This window comes from Berghia stephanieae, chromosome 2 (assembly GCF_034508935.2).
Source record: "Berghia stephanieae isolate SIO BIC M18660-M18661 chromosome 2, UCSD_Bste_1.3, whole genome shotgun sequence".
Taxonomy (NCBI): domain Eukaryota; kingdom Metazoa; phylum Mollusca; class Gastropoda; order Nudibranchia; family Aeolidiidae; genus Berghia; species Berghia stephanieae.
Window position 1 is genome coordinate 126,718,358 of NC_088361.1, and position 15,000 is coordinate 126,733,357.

Below are 15,000 nucleotides of genomic sequence, written 5' to 3' on the forward strand. Positions count from 1 at the left end.
CTGCCATTTAGGCCTTTTAGTCCCCTTAATTATTTATTTCCAGTAAACAACGGCAAACAGTGACATGATGTTCGTGTTAATTTTGATGGCGAAGATAACAAAGCTAACGATCAATGTTGTCAATAAAAGTGATGACGATGACAATGATGATGGCGACGACGATGACTATGATGACGACGATGAAAATGATGATGACAATGGTGATGATGGAATTGATGGAGATAAAGATGATGATGATGATGATGATGATGATGATGATGATGATGATGATGATGATGATGATGATGTTGATGAGGACGATGAGGATGATGATGATGGTGGTGGTGGTGATGATGCTAAATATATGAGTGTTTGTGGGTAATAGTATATGGATATATATATATATATATATATATATATATATATATATATATATAAATGAGGGGAGAGAAAGGTTGAAGGTATACTGAAAGATAAAGTAAAAAGGTAGATAGGTAGATAGATATACCGGTATAAAAGAAAACCTATGAAATAAAAGTGCTCAACTTCAAAGTTAGTACATACGAGGTTCATTTCTGGTTGATAAAGTGCTGGACGATGGCTGAAAGGCCTGAAACATCGGTGTAGACTGACTCCATCATCGAGGTAAATATTACAATAATAATTCGCTCCATTGTTATATGTCGAGCACTATTGTACCATATTAACACGATTCAATATATATATATATATATATATATATATATATATATATATATATATATAGAGAGAGAGAGAGAGAGAGAGAGAGAGAGAGAGAGAGAGAGATACGTGAGAGATTTAGATCGACAAGTGAGTATGAAAGGATAAGATAAGGACGTTAAGACTCCAATGACAGACAGAATAAAATTATATTTTCTCTTTACTGAGATTCGATCTCAGACTTTCCGGTTCAAGGGTGAATGACTTACCACCACGCATTCAGAAATTTACATTAAAAAATAAATTAACAAACTGAGCTCCTCTATGTTTCATTAATTTATTTTTAACTTGTTTTGAGACTCCTCCCCCCCCCCCCCCCCGCTCCTCTTCCGGGCCTCTTTGCCTTTGTATCTATTTCTCAATCGTAAACATCAGAGAGTGCCTTTTTTCTGTCATTATTTATACAATTTTGTAAATTATGTCATCATTGACATCTCTGTCCTGTAGTTACAAAAAGCTTTTTTCTTTCAAATTTTGTCAACGAAAATTGTCAAAGGTAACAATAAATTGATATGATCCCAAATGTATCAATAAGTCATATCCCTACCCAAGAATTCTTTAAAGTTGAAGGTTTAAGACTATTTTGAGAAATTGGGTGGGGCGGATTTAATAAATCAATATATTTTCAGGTCAAAATTATAATAAGGTGTTTTTACATTGGACCACAGATCGTATCTTAGAACCATCTGAATCATACATAGATTCTGCATTATTAATTCGTCCTGGAACCATACTGCTGTACTCCGGTAAAAACCCATAATATTTGAAAATTTGGCCAGACAACTCGTCTTTCAAATGTCGATCCATTTAAATGACCCTCATCTTGGCAAAAACTCTCAAACCTGGGACTTAACGTGGTCCCGGGTTTGAGAGTTTTTGCCAGGATCAGGGTCATTTTAATCGATCGATATTTGAAGGACGAGTTTTCTGGCCAAATTTTCAAAAATGGGTTTTTCTATAGTACGGCAGCATACTGCTCCCTTTTTGATTTGATTCTACTCGTGTTTTGTACGTTATAATTCAATTTCGATTAAAGTAATTAGAGTCTAATTCTAAATCGTTGACAAATCAACTGCTGTATTCTGGAAAGACGCGTATTTAAAATTTGACCAGAAAATGCGTCCTTCATATATCGATCGATTTGAATGACCCTTTTCTTGGCAAATCTCTCAAAGCTGGAACTTTGTTTTTATCCCCTACGTAATTTTAGTCTCGTTTCTTCTCCTGGTCTTCCAGTCCTTTCCCTGGAATAATGCCATTTAATGTTGCCCCTGTCGAGACTTGGATGAATCATAATAATTTGGGGGTGGGGGGGGGGGAGGTAGAGGGAAGGAGATTATTTCGTCTTGTAAATAATATATCTGAGACTCTATGTTTAAACGTGATGATTCATTTTCTTGTCACAATGCATTTTACATAAATGGTTTCCAGAAAAGATTTCTCAAATGCCGCGGGGACGAACCGAGGGCATGCGTTCTCTACCCGGACAAGTCGTATCCTATGTAACGGAGCCATTCCGAGCAGGCTAGAGGTGAGATGACATTTGGTGAACAACTCCACTCTTTGGGCATTATCTGAGCTCGTTAACGGATTTATGCCCCAAGGAGAGCAGTGGTACCAATTCATCTGGGTGCTATTTCAGTGATAGTCAGTTACACACGCACACACACACACATACACACACACACACATACATACACTAATCAATTTCTGTCGCGCTCTTTTGTTCTATTCGTAAACAAAATGACATATGGTTGTAAAGGAACGATTATAGAATGATTTCAATATTACTTGTAAATGTAAGGAAATACAATGATGTAATCAAGATATCAGATGACAGTCAATATAATTGCCGGATTTGATTCAAAAAACAGATTGATGTAATTTACAATATTATTGTGATGCACCGCCCAGATGAATTAATAAGTGTTAAGTGTGCTCTCAGTATATAATTGGAAACAAATATGAATGGAAAATCATAATGATAATGATATTCACTATTAATTGACAATATACATGGTGTTACTCACCCTCCTATATTCTAACAGTCTTTTACATAAATTCCTATTTATAGCTGGCACAGATGACAATAGACAAACTTAAACTTTACCAAAACGGAATTCTTAAAGGCTATAAGTGATTAGTGCAAAAAAGCGAGTGGAACAGGCACTTATATTGATAATAAGAAATGAAGTGAGTAGAAAAGAAAGTGCCAGAAGGCAATAGAGAATAACATTTCTCGGTGGCGATGAGGGCTCGAACCCGCGTCCTTACTTGCACGACAACTCCACCTGGCGGGGGAGAGCATGGCGGCTCTACTGTGTGAGCTATCCACCAATCCGCCGCGAAATTCTTATTCTCTATTGTCTTCTGGCACTTTCCTACTCACTTCATTTCTTGTTATTACAGTGATTAGTGGTTGTTTCAAGAACCAATGACCACAAGCAGTGGATTAAAACGGGTTTAAAAAATACTCTCATCAAACCACAGTCTTCAGAGATTTCCATGACCAATTGATATGGGATGGAAAATGTTCCTCATCAAACGTTTTTAACGAGTCCCCAGGGTGCATGGGTTAGTGGTTTGGTAAATGATGAATGGCGCCATATCCCACGGTCGTACTGGCCACGTCGTTAAAATGTCGTTATCGGAATCCAACAGAATGGATGTTTTATGATGAGTTGCCGTTTGGGTCCGACTGCCTTGGACACAAAAGTATAGAAAGGACAATTGGTGACTTCTGTTAGACAAAAAAAAAAAAAAAAAAAAAAAAAGAAAAAAGAAAAAAAGAGAGAAGTCTATATTCTTTTTGTTGTTGTTGTTTTGCAAATAAAGCTAATCATCAAAAATAAGGCTAATCATACACTTCCAGATAAATCTGTTTTAACTTTTAAACTCTCAACTCAAGAAGTCATGTTATTTAGAACTTTCATTTTCATTATTTTTTGTGTGATTAAAATTGCAAGAGCAAATTGGGTTTAGTTTAATAGTTTAGTGAGAATTACTTATAAACGCGGATGGCAAAAAGCTCGGTGCCTGGCGGACGTGACATCAGACTTATGAATCCTATTGCATCACATGCAAAAGGACGACCTAACTATGATTAAGTAGCTCAATCTAGCAAAACGTATTTTCGAACAGATCATTGTCGTATTCAAAGTATAGCAACTGCCATGCACTTATTTGTAGGTCTGATAACACAATTCACATTTTTTTAAATGACGCAAAATAGTGTTCATTACAACAATGTTAAACAAGGCCCACAATTAATTGCGTTCGGATGTCAGACTATTATAATATGTACACGTCGGTATCAACCAATTTGTTTTATCATTTTAATGATAATGCTAAGGAAAGTGGGTATACATTTCTGCTGTATTGGCCTTACTGGTCTGGAGCGCCGTGGACAAAAATCTGATAACCGGACGCAATTATGAGCTCCTTTTAACAATGTTGAAATGGAGATTAATATCTTTCTTTCTTTGGTTTGAAAGTATTTCCATTACAACATTGAGACTATCACAATTTGGGTTAGAAAACCTGCAAAGAAGTGCACGTCAGTCTAGAGGATTACCATCATATGGATATTTGTATTATTTGGATTTACCCTCCTTTCTCTTCTCTTCCTTTTGCTTTGTTGTCTTCACATATTATACATTTATTAGCGAGAAATTGTTATTAAAATTGAAATAATAAGTAAAATTTTGCCAGGAAAGGCACTTTTATTTTATTATTATTATTATTATTATTATTATTATTATTATTATTATTATTATTATTATTATTATTGTTATTATTATTATTTTTTAATTATTATCATTATTATTATTATTGTTATTATTATTATTATTATTATTATTATTATTATTATTATTATTATTATTATTATTGTTATTATTATTATTATTTTTATTATTATTATTATTATTATTATTATTATTATTATTATTATTATATTATTATTATTATTTATTATTATTATTATTATTATTATTATGATATTCCAATTTGTATCCCTTTCGCATATATAATATTTTAAAACATGCTTCAAAGATGTTAGTTGGTTAGGTTTTTTTTTTATCTGTCATAGTGAAAAATGTATCCAGGAAACAAACAAAATAAAAAGACGAATTGTTGTAATGTTAATAATACAGGAACTAAGCTTCCGCTCTGCAAAGATATAATCTTAATATTGTGGAACATGAACAAAGGAACAAAGAAATGTTTCATGTTCAGCTGTAATCAAGTTTCTTTGCGTTTATGCGTGCATTTTTATTTATGCACAAGCATTAACATGCGCGCTTTTTTGTGTGTGTGTGAGTAGATATTTATACTTCTTTACTTACATTTTTCCAACTTTTATTCTCAAGTCAAGCCACGCTGCTCCAAGGAGAAAGAGGAAAATATATTGGATGAAAGTTTATATTGTTTTGGCCTTGTCACGGAAATACGTCATATAAATCTAGAGTTAAACATCGTTGTTACACAATTTCTATTCATCATCCTATACATCCGTCCATTTCTCGTGACACTCTCGATCCGGCAATTCAATGTTAATATCAATCCATGTATTGAGGCATCCGCCATCATTGTCCGTCACTTCCGGTAAGACGCATCTCCACATGATTTTATCTCATACATGCGTGACAAACATGTTTTCATTTGAGAGAAGAATCAGTTTTGTTTTGTTTAAGAGCCTGAACGTTGTTTTACTAATGTCCCGAGTTTCTTCCAGGTTTCTGCGTCTTTTTCTTTTGATATAATGTTGAGAAAAACGCGACATATATTTTGTTGTTGTTCTAAAACATGGCATGACATGTACCGATCCTTTAAGACTCAGGATGTTGTCAATGATAAATCTTTTCCTAATTTTTCTAAACATTTGTACATGCAGGCGTTATTTGCACTATCAAATATTTATTTACACCTAAGATGTTATCATTATTGACTTGGGTTGATTTCAAAAGCATGACATCCCATTAATCATTTTATTTTTATTGTTATTGAACCCCCCTCCCCCCCCCCCCCATCTCAAAAAAGACATAAACGGTTACCACAATGTTACGGAGGTCGCTTTTATACAGAGATCTTTACATGAGTCCAAGAAAGACATCACTATTCCCGGTCTGGTACTCAGTTGACACATAGTTATGGTGAAAAGAATGTAATTTAAGAACCGTTTGCAAGAATTCATTTATTTGCACCACCCAAAATGGTAGGCTACACGAACCAGCGACTTACAGATCAGAAGTCGCGTAACCTTATAATAGACAACAAAGTCGCACAAAGGAGCGACGCGTTAGCTTCTATTAAACTTTTTTTTTAAAAAGTCTATAACGATAGGTTAACATTTCAAATAATTCTTTCTAAAAGAAATTGTGATGTTATTGTGGAGTGATCAGCGATATTGAATTTATGTGCCACAGTCATCGATGGAACACCGATTTAAAAATAGTTTTGCGCTAAGTTAAAAGTGCAGTATGAAGATCATCAAGATTCTATCCGATATTTTGAAGGAATCTTTGTAAAGACTTGAAAATCAGGCCACTTGGGAACAAAGGTGAGATGTCGAGAAAATGGCCCCAATCTCATTGGAAATGAATAACCAATCTTCTGGAAAACTGGTTTCGTAACTTGTTGAAATTGATCTTCAGGTTTCAAAGTCAAAGTGATGGCATTTTATTTTCCAGTCTAAATATATATATATATATATATATATATATAATATATATATATATATATATATATATATATATATGCCGGTAGTCAATAAAGATCATACTCTTTTTGCGTCCCAAAGTCCTATGAATCTGCTTATACATCCTACTGCTAAAAGAGTTATGCGATCTTATGATTTAATATGAACCTTTTGCATTATTAGTTCTCCGAAGGACTGATTACATCTAAAATTCCAAGAATTTTGGAACCGAAGAAGTAGAAGATGTGACTTCACGACTTCTCTGCCCTCTTGTCCGAATACATAAGGAAAAATTCAACTTTCCAGAAAAAGAATATTTTATTTATTTGATGATGCTTCAAGTGCCATGGGTGTGGATAGGTAGGGGTTTAACAATAACACTCAATATCATTATTTAATCATAGTTTATTTTATTTTAAAATATTTCCTCAGTGAGACAATGCGGCTGGACACGGGGTTGATCGTTGAGGTGTGGAACAAAGGCATGCTATGGGACAAACTGTTGGGCCTTCATTGGCTGCCCCTGACCAAAGTGCAGCATTCCAATAAGGTAAGTCAAAACGATTATCTACTTAGCAACAATGGTCGTTGTTGGTGGTTTTTTTCCATTATTTTTCTATCATCATCGTCGTCATTGTCGTCGTCGTCGTCGTCGTCATCATCATCATCATCATCATCATCATCATCATCATCATCATCATCATCATCATCATTATCATCATCGTCGTCGTTATCATCATCATCATCATTATCATCATCATCATCATCATCATCATCATCATCATCATCATCATCATCATCATCCGTCGTCGTCGTCGTCGTCGTCATCATTGTCACCATCATCAGCATCATTATTAGCATCATCCTTGCCATCACACTGTAATCATTTCCTGATGCTCAATAACTGTATTGTAACTAGTTAGCCAATTTCTCATCTTTCTCTCAATCCTTATCTGTTTCCCCCAATTTGTCATTTATATATTCATATATTTGTAATATATCTCACTCAATTATTCATCCATTTATTCAACTTCCAATGTAAATCTCCCCATATCCAGGAGGGCAAGGGGAAATGGCTGCAATTGTTCTCGGAGCTGGTCATCAACAACGGCGAGGTGATGGGAACACGCATACCGACAGAGCACACCATTCTGATCGACGCAAGATTTGAATTGCCCTATGGTGAGTCACAATCTGTCTTGACCTTTAAGTTTAATCATCTCTATACCGGCCATATTTAGAATTTTCCCCAACACACCCAACACAAAAGTAGATTTTTCTTACTCAAACAGGAAAGCAACAATTACATTCTAAACATAGATAATATTATTAAGCAAATTGAGCCCTATAAAGTTTCCATGATTTATAGAGATAACAAACAAAAATTATTTAAATTATGTGATGTAACATTGAAATCAGAATGAGAAATAATTGGTTTTATCGTAAGCAATGTGACGATTTTCCTATGGTTGGTAAGGAAAGGGTTAAGCTTTTTAAGTTAAAGTTCAATAGATATTACTACACCTGTCCTGTGGGCAACGTCAAAGGTCAGGGTTAATTCTGAAACCAAGTTTTATAGCAGATTACTCGCTTCACACGCAAAGGCACCACGATCGATCCCGGGTAGTCGAGATTATTGCCCCCCCCCCCTTCTATCCAACCAGCAGTGATTGGGTAGCCGGGTCTGTTTGATTTGACGGAAAGTACTTTGCGATAGACTACCGTCCTATCCAAAGGGAAGTAAGCAATTGCTGTTGTTTCTTGCATGCAATAGAAATTGGGATAAACTCCGGCTTCGTAGGCCTAATGGTTTTAAAGGTCTACTTTTTCATGAGGCTCATACTATGGTGTTCTCATGCTTCCATATATTTTTGGTTCTTTGAGAAATATCGGTAACTGGTTTTTAATTAATTTTTTGTGTGGATGTGGTGTGTCATTTTGATGACAAAGATATAAACAATATGATCTGAACCAATTCCCCTTTCACGGGTTGTAGTCAACAGGATGGAGTGGTGGATGATTCCATGGGGAGACAGATCAGATAAAGGGAGTAAATGTGACTCATATCATATAAAGGAACAACACAAAACAAACGACGTTTCGGCCTTTGACCTTTTCAAAGGCCGAAACGTAGTTTGTTTTGTGTTGTTCCCTTATATATATATATATATATATATATATATATATATATATATATATATATATATATATATGAGTCACTTTTTATATTTCTCTCTATTTCATTGACTCGTTTAGGCACCTCTAGTTTTGTTTAATGCCTCTAGGTCAATTGGTAAAGCCGTCGACAAACTAATAAACGGATCGATTTATAGCCAGGTGCTGTTAATTTGTGTGTATGTGCGTGTATATATATATATATATATATATATATATATATATATATATATATATATATGTGTGTGTGTGTGTGTGTGTGTGTCTGTGTGTGTGACTCTATCCGTCCAGCCTTGATGGTGGGATGGCTGGGTCTGTTAAATCTGGACGAAACAATTTCATGATAGACCAGCGTTCTATTCCAATGATAGCATAGGGTTGTTACTGTCTGTAAATATGTTAACTCAATCCTAGAGATTTTTGCTAATTTTCAAAATTGGAAAAAAATGTATTAAAAATGAGCATGTGCATAGATATATTTATTCAACTACCATTAACATGTAAAAATTAAGAACGTTAGCTTTGATACTACGCTATAATTTGTCTCAGAAAAAATGTAATAGATAGGCATGGGGTAAAAGTAACCCGGGGTATCCTACGGATATAGTCGGTGTTAGGGTTGAGTGAGTTAAGAGAGTTAAAGATAGAGGATAGAGAAAAAAAAAAAGATAAAATTGTAAGAAGAGCCCAAAGCATGGTGCAGTCCACCCTGCCTACACAAAATACACTCTATGAAGAATATTCCTATAAAAAAAGGTTTGAACATCTTGAAAATTAAGCAACATCCTTTTAGAATATATAACGGCAAGTAGATCAGGCAGGGTGATAAGCTTAAAATTTAGAACAGAACGATATCAAAATTCTTTTGTCCCATCTACCAAGAGGAGACTTTCTCGAAGTGACATTAAGATGGAGATCAAGGACAGCGTCGATAGGTGAACAGTGGGTGCGAATATATTATATTATATATAATTATAGAGAATAAAAAGGTACGAAATTAGGGTGATACGAGAGAAGAAGAACCGTTGTGTGTGTCTGTGTGTGTGTGTGTGTGTGTGTGTGTGTGTTTGTATATTAAGGAGTGAGTGAGAGAAACAGAGAGAGAGAGAGATTGAGAGAGAGAAAGAGAGAAAGAGAGAGAGAGAGAGAAAGAAAGAGAGAGAGAGAGGAGAGAGAGAGAGAGAGAGAGAGATAGAGAGAGAGAGAATTTGAGAAGAATGAGAGATTTTATACATTTTTTATGTGTTTAGTTTTGTTAAGAATGTTGATGGTTTACTTCTATGTTATTGTTTATATTTTCGTTCTATTATTTATTTGCTTAATTATTTTCAGGAATTCATTAGTCTATGGCAATTCTCAGTGTAAATTTCCAGACGTGGATAAATGAAGTTCATCTTATCTTATCTTATCTCATCTTATCTTTGGCTCCGTGGTCGTTTTGACTCTGATGGACTCGTTATCTGGGCTTTTTACCGTAATAAAGGCATTTATCTTGATTATCGTTTTATGATGAATTTTAAATTTTAAATGATAATCATTTTACACTATCAGGTAAGGTCGATGTAAAGTTTTCTTGCTAAAATCTATCAAGATAGCCATTGCATGGTCCATATCAAGTAAACTTAAAATCTTAGCAGTAACTAATATGTGTTGAAAAACCCCCCATTTAAGTCGATTTTGGAAAACTTTTTAAAAAGATCCAATTTTTTCAGCTCCCTCCAACTATTTTAATTTTGCCTTTATATCTAGATAGATTCCTATATTTTTATTGTGTTATTTTGATGCGAAATATAGAATAATATTTAACCTTTTTTATGATTCGTCTAACAACTATCCAAAGGTAAAGCGCTCTTGATTCATTCACAATTTTGAAATCTGTTCGTTTCATTTCTGAAACTTTTCCCACCCATCAGTGGTAGTGTCGATATATTTGTATGTTTAAATCTAATTGAACGTACTTTTGCAATATAGACGAGCTTTTTATTGAAATAGTAACATGCAATAATAGCACATGCCGAATCAACGATGAACAACAAGGATAAGCACGGCTCCAGGACCAAACAACTTTAACTCACTCAATCCTAGAAATTTTGCTACTTTTCAAAATGGGAAAAAATGTATTAAAAATAAACATGTACAAAGATAGTTTTATTCAACTACCAATAACGTGTAAAAAATTAAAAGATTAGATTTGATACTACGTCTATAATTTGTCTCAGAGAATTGTAATAAATAGTAATGAGGTGAAAGTAACCCCGGGCATATTACGGATATAGTCGGTGTTAGGGCTGAGTGAGTTAAAATATATTTTTTACACAACTCTACAAAGGTGGGTTTACTCAAAATCGGCAGACTTTATTTTATTTTTATGGAGGGCAACATCCTTATCTAAGGTCAACACACCGCTGTATAGGCATATTATTATGAGCCATAGGCTCCATTTGGGTGGGCATAATTGTTCGTCACCTTGAATGCGTGGTAATTAATGAATGTATTCTGTGGATGGGTAAACAGTCTATGTTTTCTCATACAATGGCACAATGTTTACAACTATTCATCCCAGGTCATATTCTGTCTACTCAGAATAATGCTTCTCTATCATGAAGCTTTAGTTCCATACCTTAGAGTGTCGAGATGCAATAAATCAATGTCCTTAATCGGAAAGAATTTTAAAAATTTAGGTCAAATTCTCTTTTATCGTATAGAACAGAAATTCTGTTCATTTTTAAAGGTCTCCTTTAACCCCTTTGAGACGGGGCTTATTCCAATTTGTGTAGAATAGAGAAGAACGTATACAAGTGTATAAAAAGAATAGCATAATCAAATAGAAAATTCTATTGACTAAATAATTTAAATACTGGATCTTATTCACACACACACACACACACACACACACACATATATATATATATATATATATGCACACCCACCCACACACACACACACACACACACACACACACACACCGCGTACATGGTCCTTAAAATATGGGAATATGGTTTTTTATGATTAAAAAATATTATTCACGTTACAAATACTAGGGGAGATAAATTAAAGATAATTGCTGAAAGATGTAATTCATATATAATAGCAATGGAAAATATCCTTATTCAAATAAATGTAGCAACTTGGAATAATTTAAAGTTTGAGCCAAATTATTCTAAGTCAATACATTTTTAAAAATAGAATGTCGTTAATAAAGAACTTACCAATATGATATTTCATTCGATGAAAAATGAATGTACCACCAAGTTGCCTATTATTTGCATCTTTTATATTAATTGAACCTCTCCAATGCATTAACGGTGGACAAGTAAAATGAATGTTGATAAGGGAAACTATACTACGAAACTTAACTATGACACTATCTAATTTATGTGTTAGATGTTAAATAATTTGACGTCCCAGGTTTGAGCGTTGTTGCTAAGAAGAGAGTCATTCTAATCGATTTGATATTTGAAGGACGGGTTTACCAGCCAACATTTTAAATACTTAAAATTCTAGAGTACGACAGAATTCCGTTTGTATTTATCCCGATATTACTTGACCTTCAACCCCCCCCCCCCCCTCCACCCCCAAATAAAAAAAAGTCGTAGTGCCCACTCATGTCTTCATCCCGTCGTTCTAGATGTGTGCAACAGAGACAAGCCTGAAGCTAATCTTGTGAGCACTTATGATCTTAAAAGAGCTATGATTATAATATGTTGTGATGTCGACGATAATTGATTTCAAGTCTAGACTTGATGAAATCAAATAAATACAAAGCGATTTTGGCATTCAGCGTAAATAAAGAATGTCGTTTCGTTTCAGTCAATTTATGAAATGCTTTTCGCGAATTCTACAATGCTTAATGTACTTCGCAATGCTGATTCTTATTAATTCTCCAGTGATTGTGCGTAAACATTCACAGCTAACTTTAGACATGGAATGTTTTCGTAAAGATTTTAGTATTATTATGTTTGCAAAATACTCAAAAACACAACGCAAAGGCTTAGAAAACCCATTAGGTTTTGGTCATGTCCCCAATCTAATCACTCACACTGTACCGACTGGCTCAGAAATACTGTCCTCTGTTTGACAGTGTAGTGTACCTTTTCTATTTAATCCACATTGCTGAAATTTTTACATGATTTAAAAAAAATAAATAATATATATATATATATATATATATATATATATATTACACACACACACACACACACACACATATATATATATATATATATATATATATATATATATATATAGATTTTAATTATGCTAAATTTTTAGTAATTTCAAGAATTATAAGGGTTATTTAAGTGTTATTGAAATATTTTGTGTTTTGAATCCGCGTCTTTTCGTTTCATTTGTTTGACTATTATGGTGGGAATTGACCAGGAAATTCTTCTTATCGAAAAGAAAATCAAATTAACTGAATATTGAATAAGAAAAAACAATTCATATCACTTTCATCAAGAAATGTTTTATGAATTATTGATTATGGCACTGCCGTAGTTTTTAACAATTTGACGCAGAAGGTGAATAAACTGAAGAATTGGATTTCGATTGGACTCTTGTCAAATAATGAAGTCTGCCCAAACAGATTTTATTTTCCGTATTTCTTTCAAATTTTGAATCGGTTGTTTCTGGGGCATTCCAGAAGTGATAATCCATAGGAATACAGTCTGGAGAATTGGGTGGCCAACTTTATTTGTTAATGAAATGTTCCGATAGCACACGTGTGCTAAAAAGCACCATCATTAACAAAAAATGAAGTCCATGCTAGGATAAAGCTTTTTTTTTTGCAAGCAGCCAACCAGTTTTCCCGTAAAAATTAAGCGTATAACGAAGCGGCCACTTTTGTTTTGTCGGGATCGACAATCCTTTAATGAAAGCACAGCATGATACCATGAGTTTCCATAAAGAGTTTACTGCATCTATGTAACACATCCTATTCAGAGGAATGTTTGTTCTTGATCCTGATACACAACAATATATATATATATATATATATATATATATATATATATATATAAAAGAAAAGAAAAAAATGTGCGGAGAGAATCGACAAACACGGATAAGACGTTAAACTTCTATAAGCTCTCTCTCTCTCTCTCTCTCTCTCTCTCTCTCTCTCTCTCTCATTCACTCTTAATCTCTATTATAAACGCTTTGCCTTCTCATTCACATTAATTACGAGTGTTATCGATACTTTTCATTTAATCAACTCGACACCCATAAAGCGCTACAATTTTGCTATGGTCATTGATACATCTCAGGGGATGTTTCAAAATGTATCATTGTTTTATTTATAGGTAAAAGGACATTACCGACATGAGATATTGCTAAATTGTAATACTCGAGCTATCATGTGTAATAATATATTATAGCCTGTGAAAAATCTTCAAAATACACGAACTCTTAATGGATCAAAGTGATCTATCTTTCTCATTTATCGATAGGGCGCATCGCTGGCTATCAGCGGTGTGCAATCCTTGATTAGATACCTACCTCATTAAGACGATTACCCTCTCATTATCATGGACTTAATGTTTCTGGTCACACCTCATCCCCACAAGCAGTTAGTCGATCTAGCTTTCGCATGCATACAGGCTACTTCGATACCAAAGTCCCTACTTCAAGGACTCCCTCTCCCCTTCCCCAGCAAGCTTTTCCAAAACAACGAAATTGATTTGGCATTAAAAACGCACAACAAAACTAAATATATGACAGTGGCTATAGCGACTCGTCAAGACTATCTGTTTTTATAATGTTAGCTGTTTTGATAAATATCTCTCAGTGGAAATGTGGACATTGCTTTTGTCATACCAATTCTGTATAGTCTAATTGCAAAAGAAAATAATGGATATTAACTCTCTCCTCACCGACCATTTCAGTATTTTCCCAAAATGACGGGCTAACACAGCAGAAAAATAGATTCTTTAAACTCAAAAAAATTCCCTACAAAACAACATTATGTTCTTATTAATCAAACAAAGATCATTCTTCAAAGTTTGTGATGTACAAAATAAATCTGAATAAGATAAATGTATATTGTGTCGTAACATTTGTGATTATTTTGCTGTAATTGGTAAGGAGGGGGTTAACAGGTTAACACCGTACTCTGGAAAAACACGTATTAAAAAAATCGAGCAGAAAACTCGTCCTTCAAATATCGATTGATATAAAATAAATGGCCCTTATCTTATCAAAAACTCTCAAGACTGGGACCTGGCAAGGTTTCTTTGTTGGAGCTCTGCCACTCTTGATTTTGGATTGATGCTGGGATTTTATGATCAGCAACTATACTTAATCACTATTAACAAATGTCCATCTGCATGATTTGTTTTGTATAACCGTGTTGAAGCATACAAGATCTGACTGGACAAACAGAAACTGGCAATTTGGTCAAATGTTCAATGGCA

At 34.1% G+C, this 15,000-nt stretch overlaps 1 protein-coding gene across 10 annotated transcripts in view; it reads left to right on the forward strand.

Annotated features, from left to right (window-relative positions):
• Positions 1 to 15,000, forward strand: part of LOC144966545 (protein unc-13 homolog B-like) — a 299,970-nt gene that overhangs the window by 124,870 nt on the left and 160,100 nt on the right. For all 10 annotated transcript variants that reach the window (XM_078903194.1, XM_078903195.1, XM_078903192.1 and 7 more), the window contains 2 exons: positions 6,851 to 6,968; positions 7,477 to 7,600. In XM_078903194.1, coding sequence (XP_078759320.1) covers positions 6,851 to 6,968; positions 7,477 to 7,600 — 242 coding nt within the window. The remainder of the gene's footprint in view (positions 1 to 6,850; positions 6,969 to 7,476; positions 7,601 to 15,000) is intronic.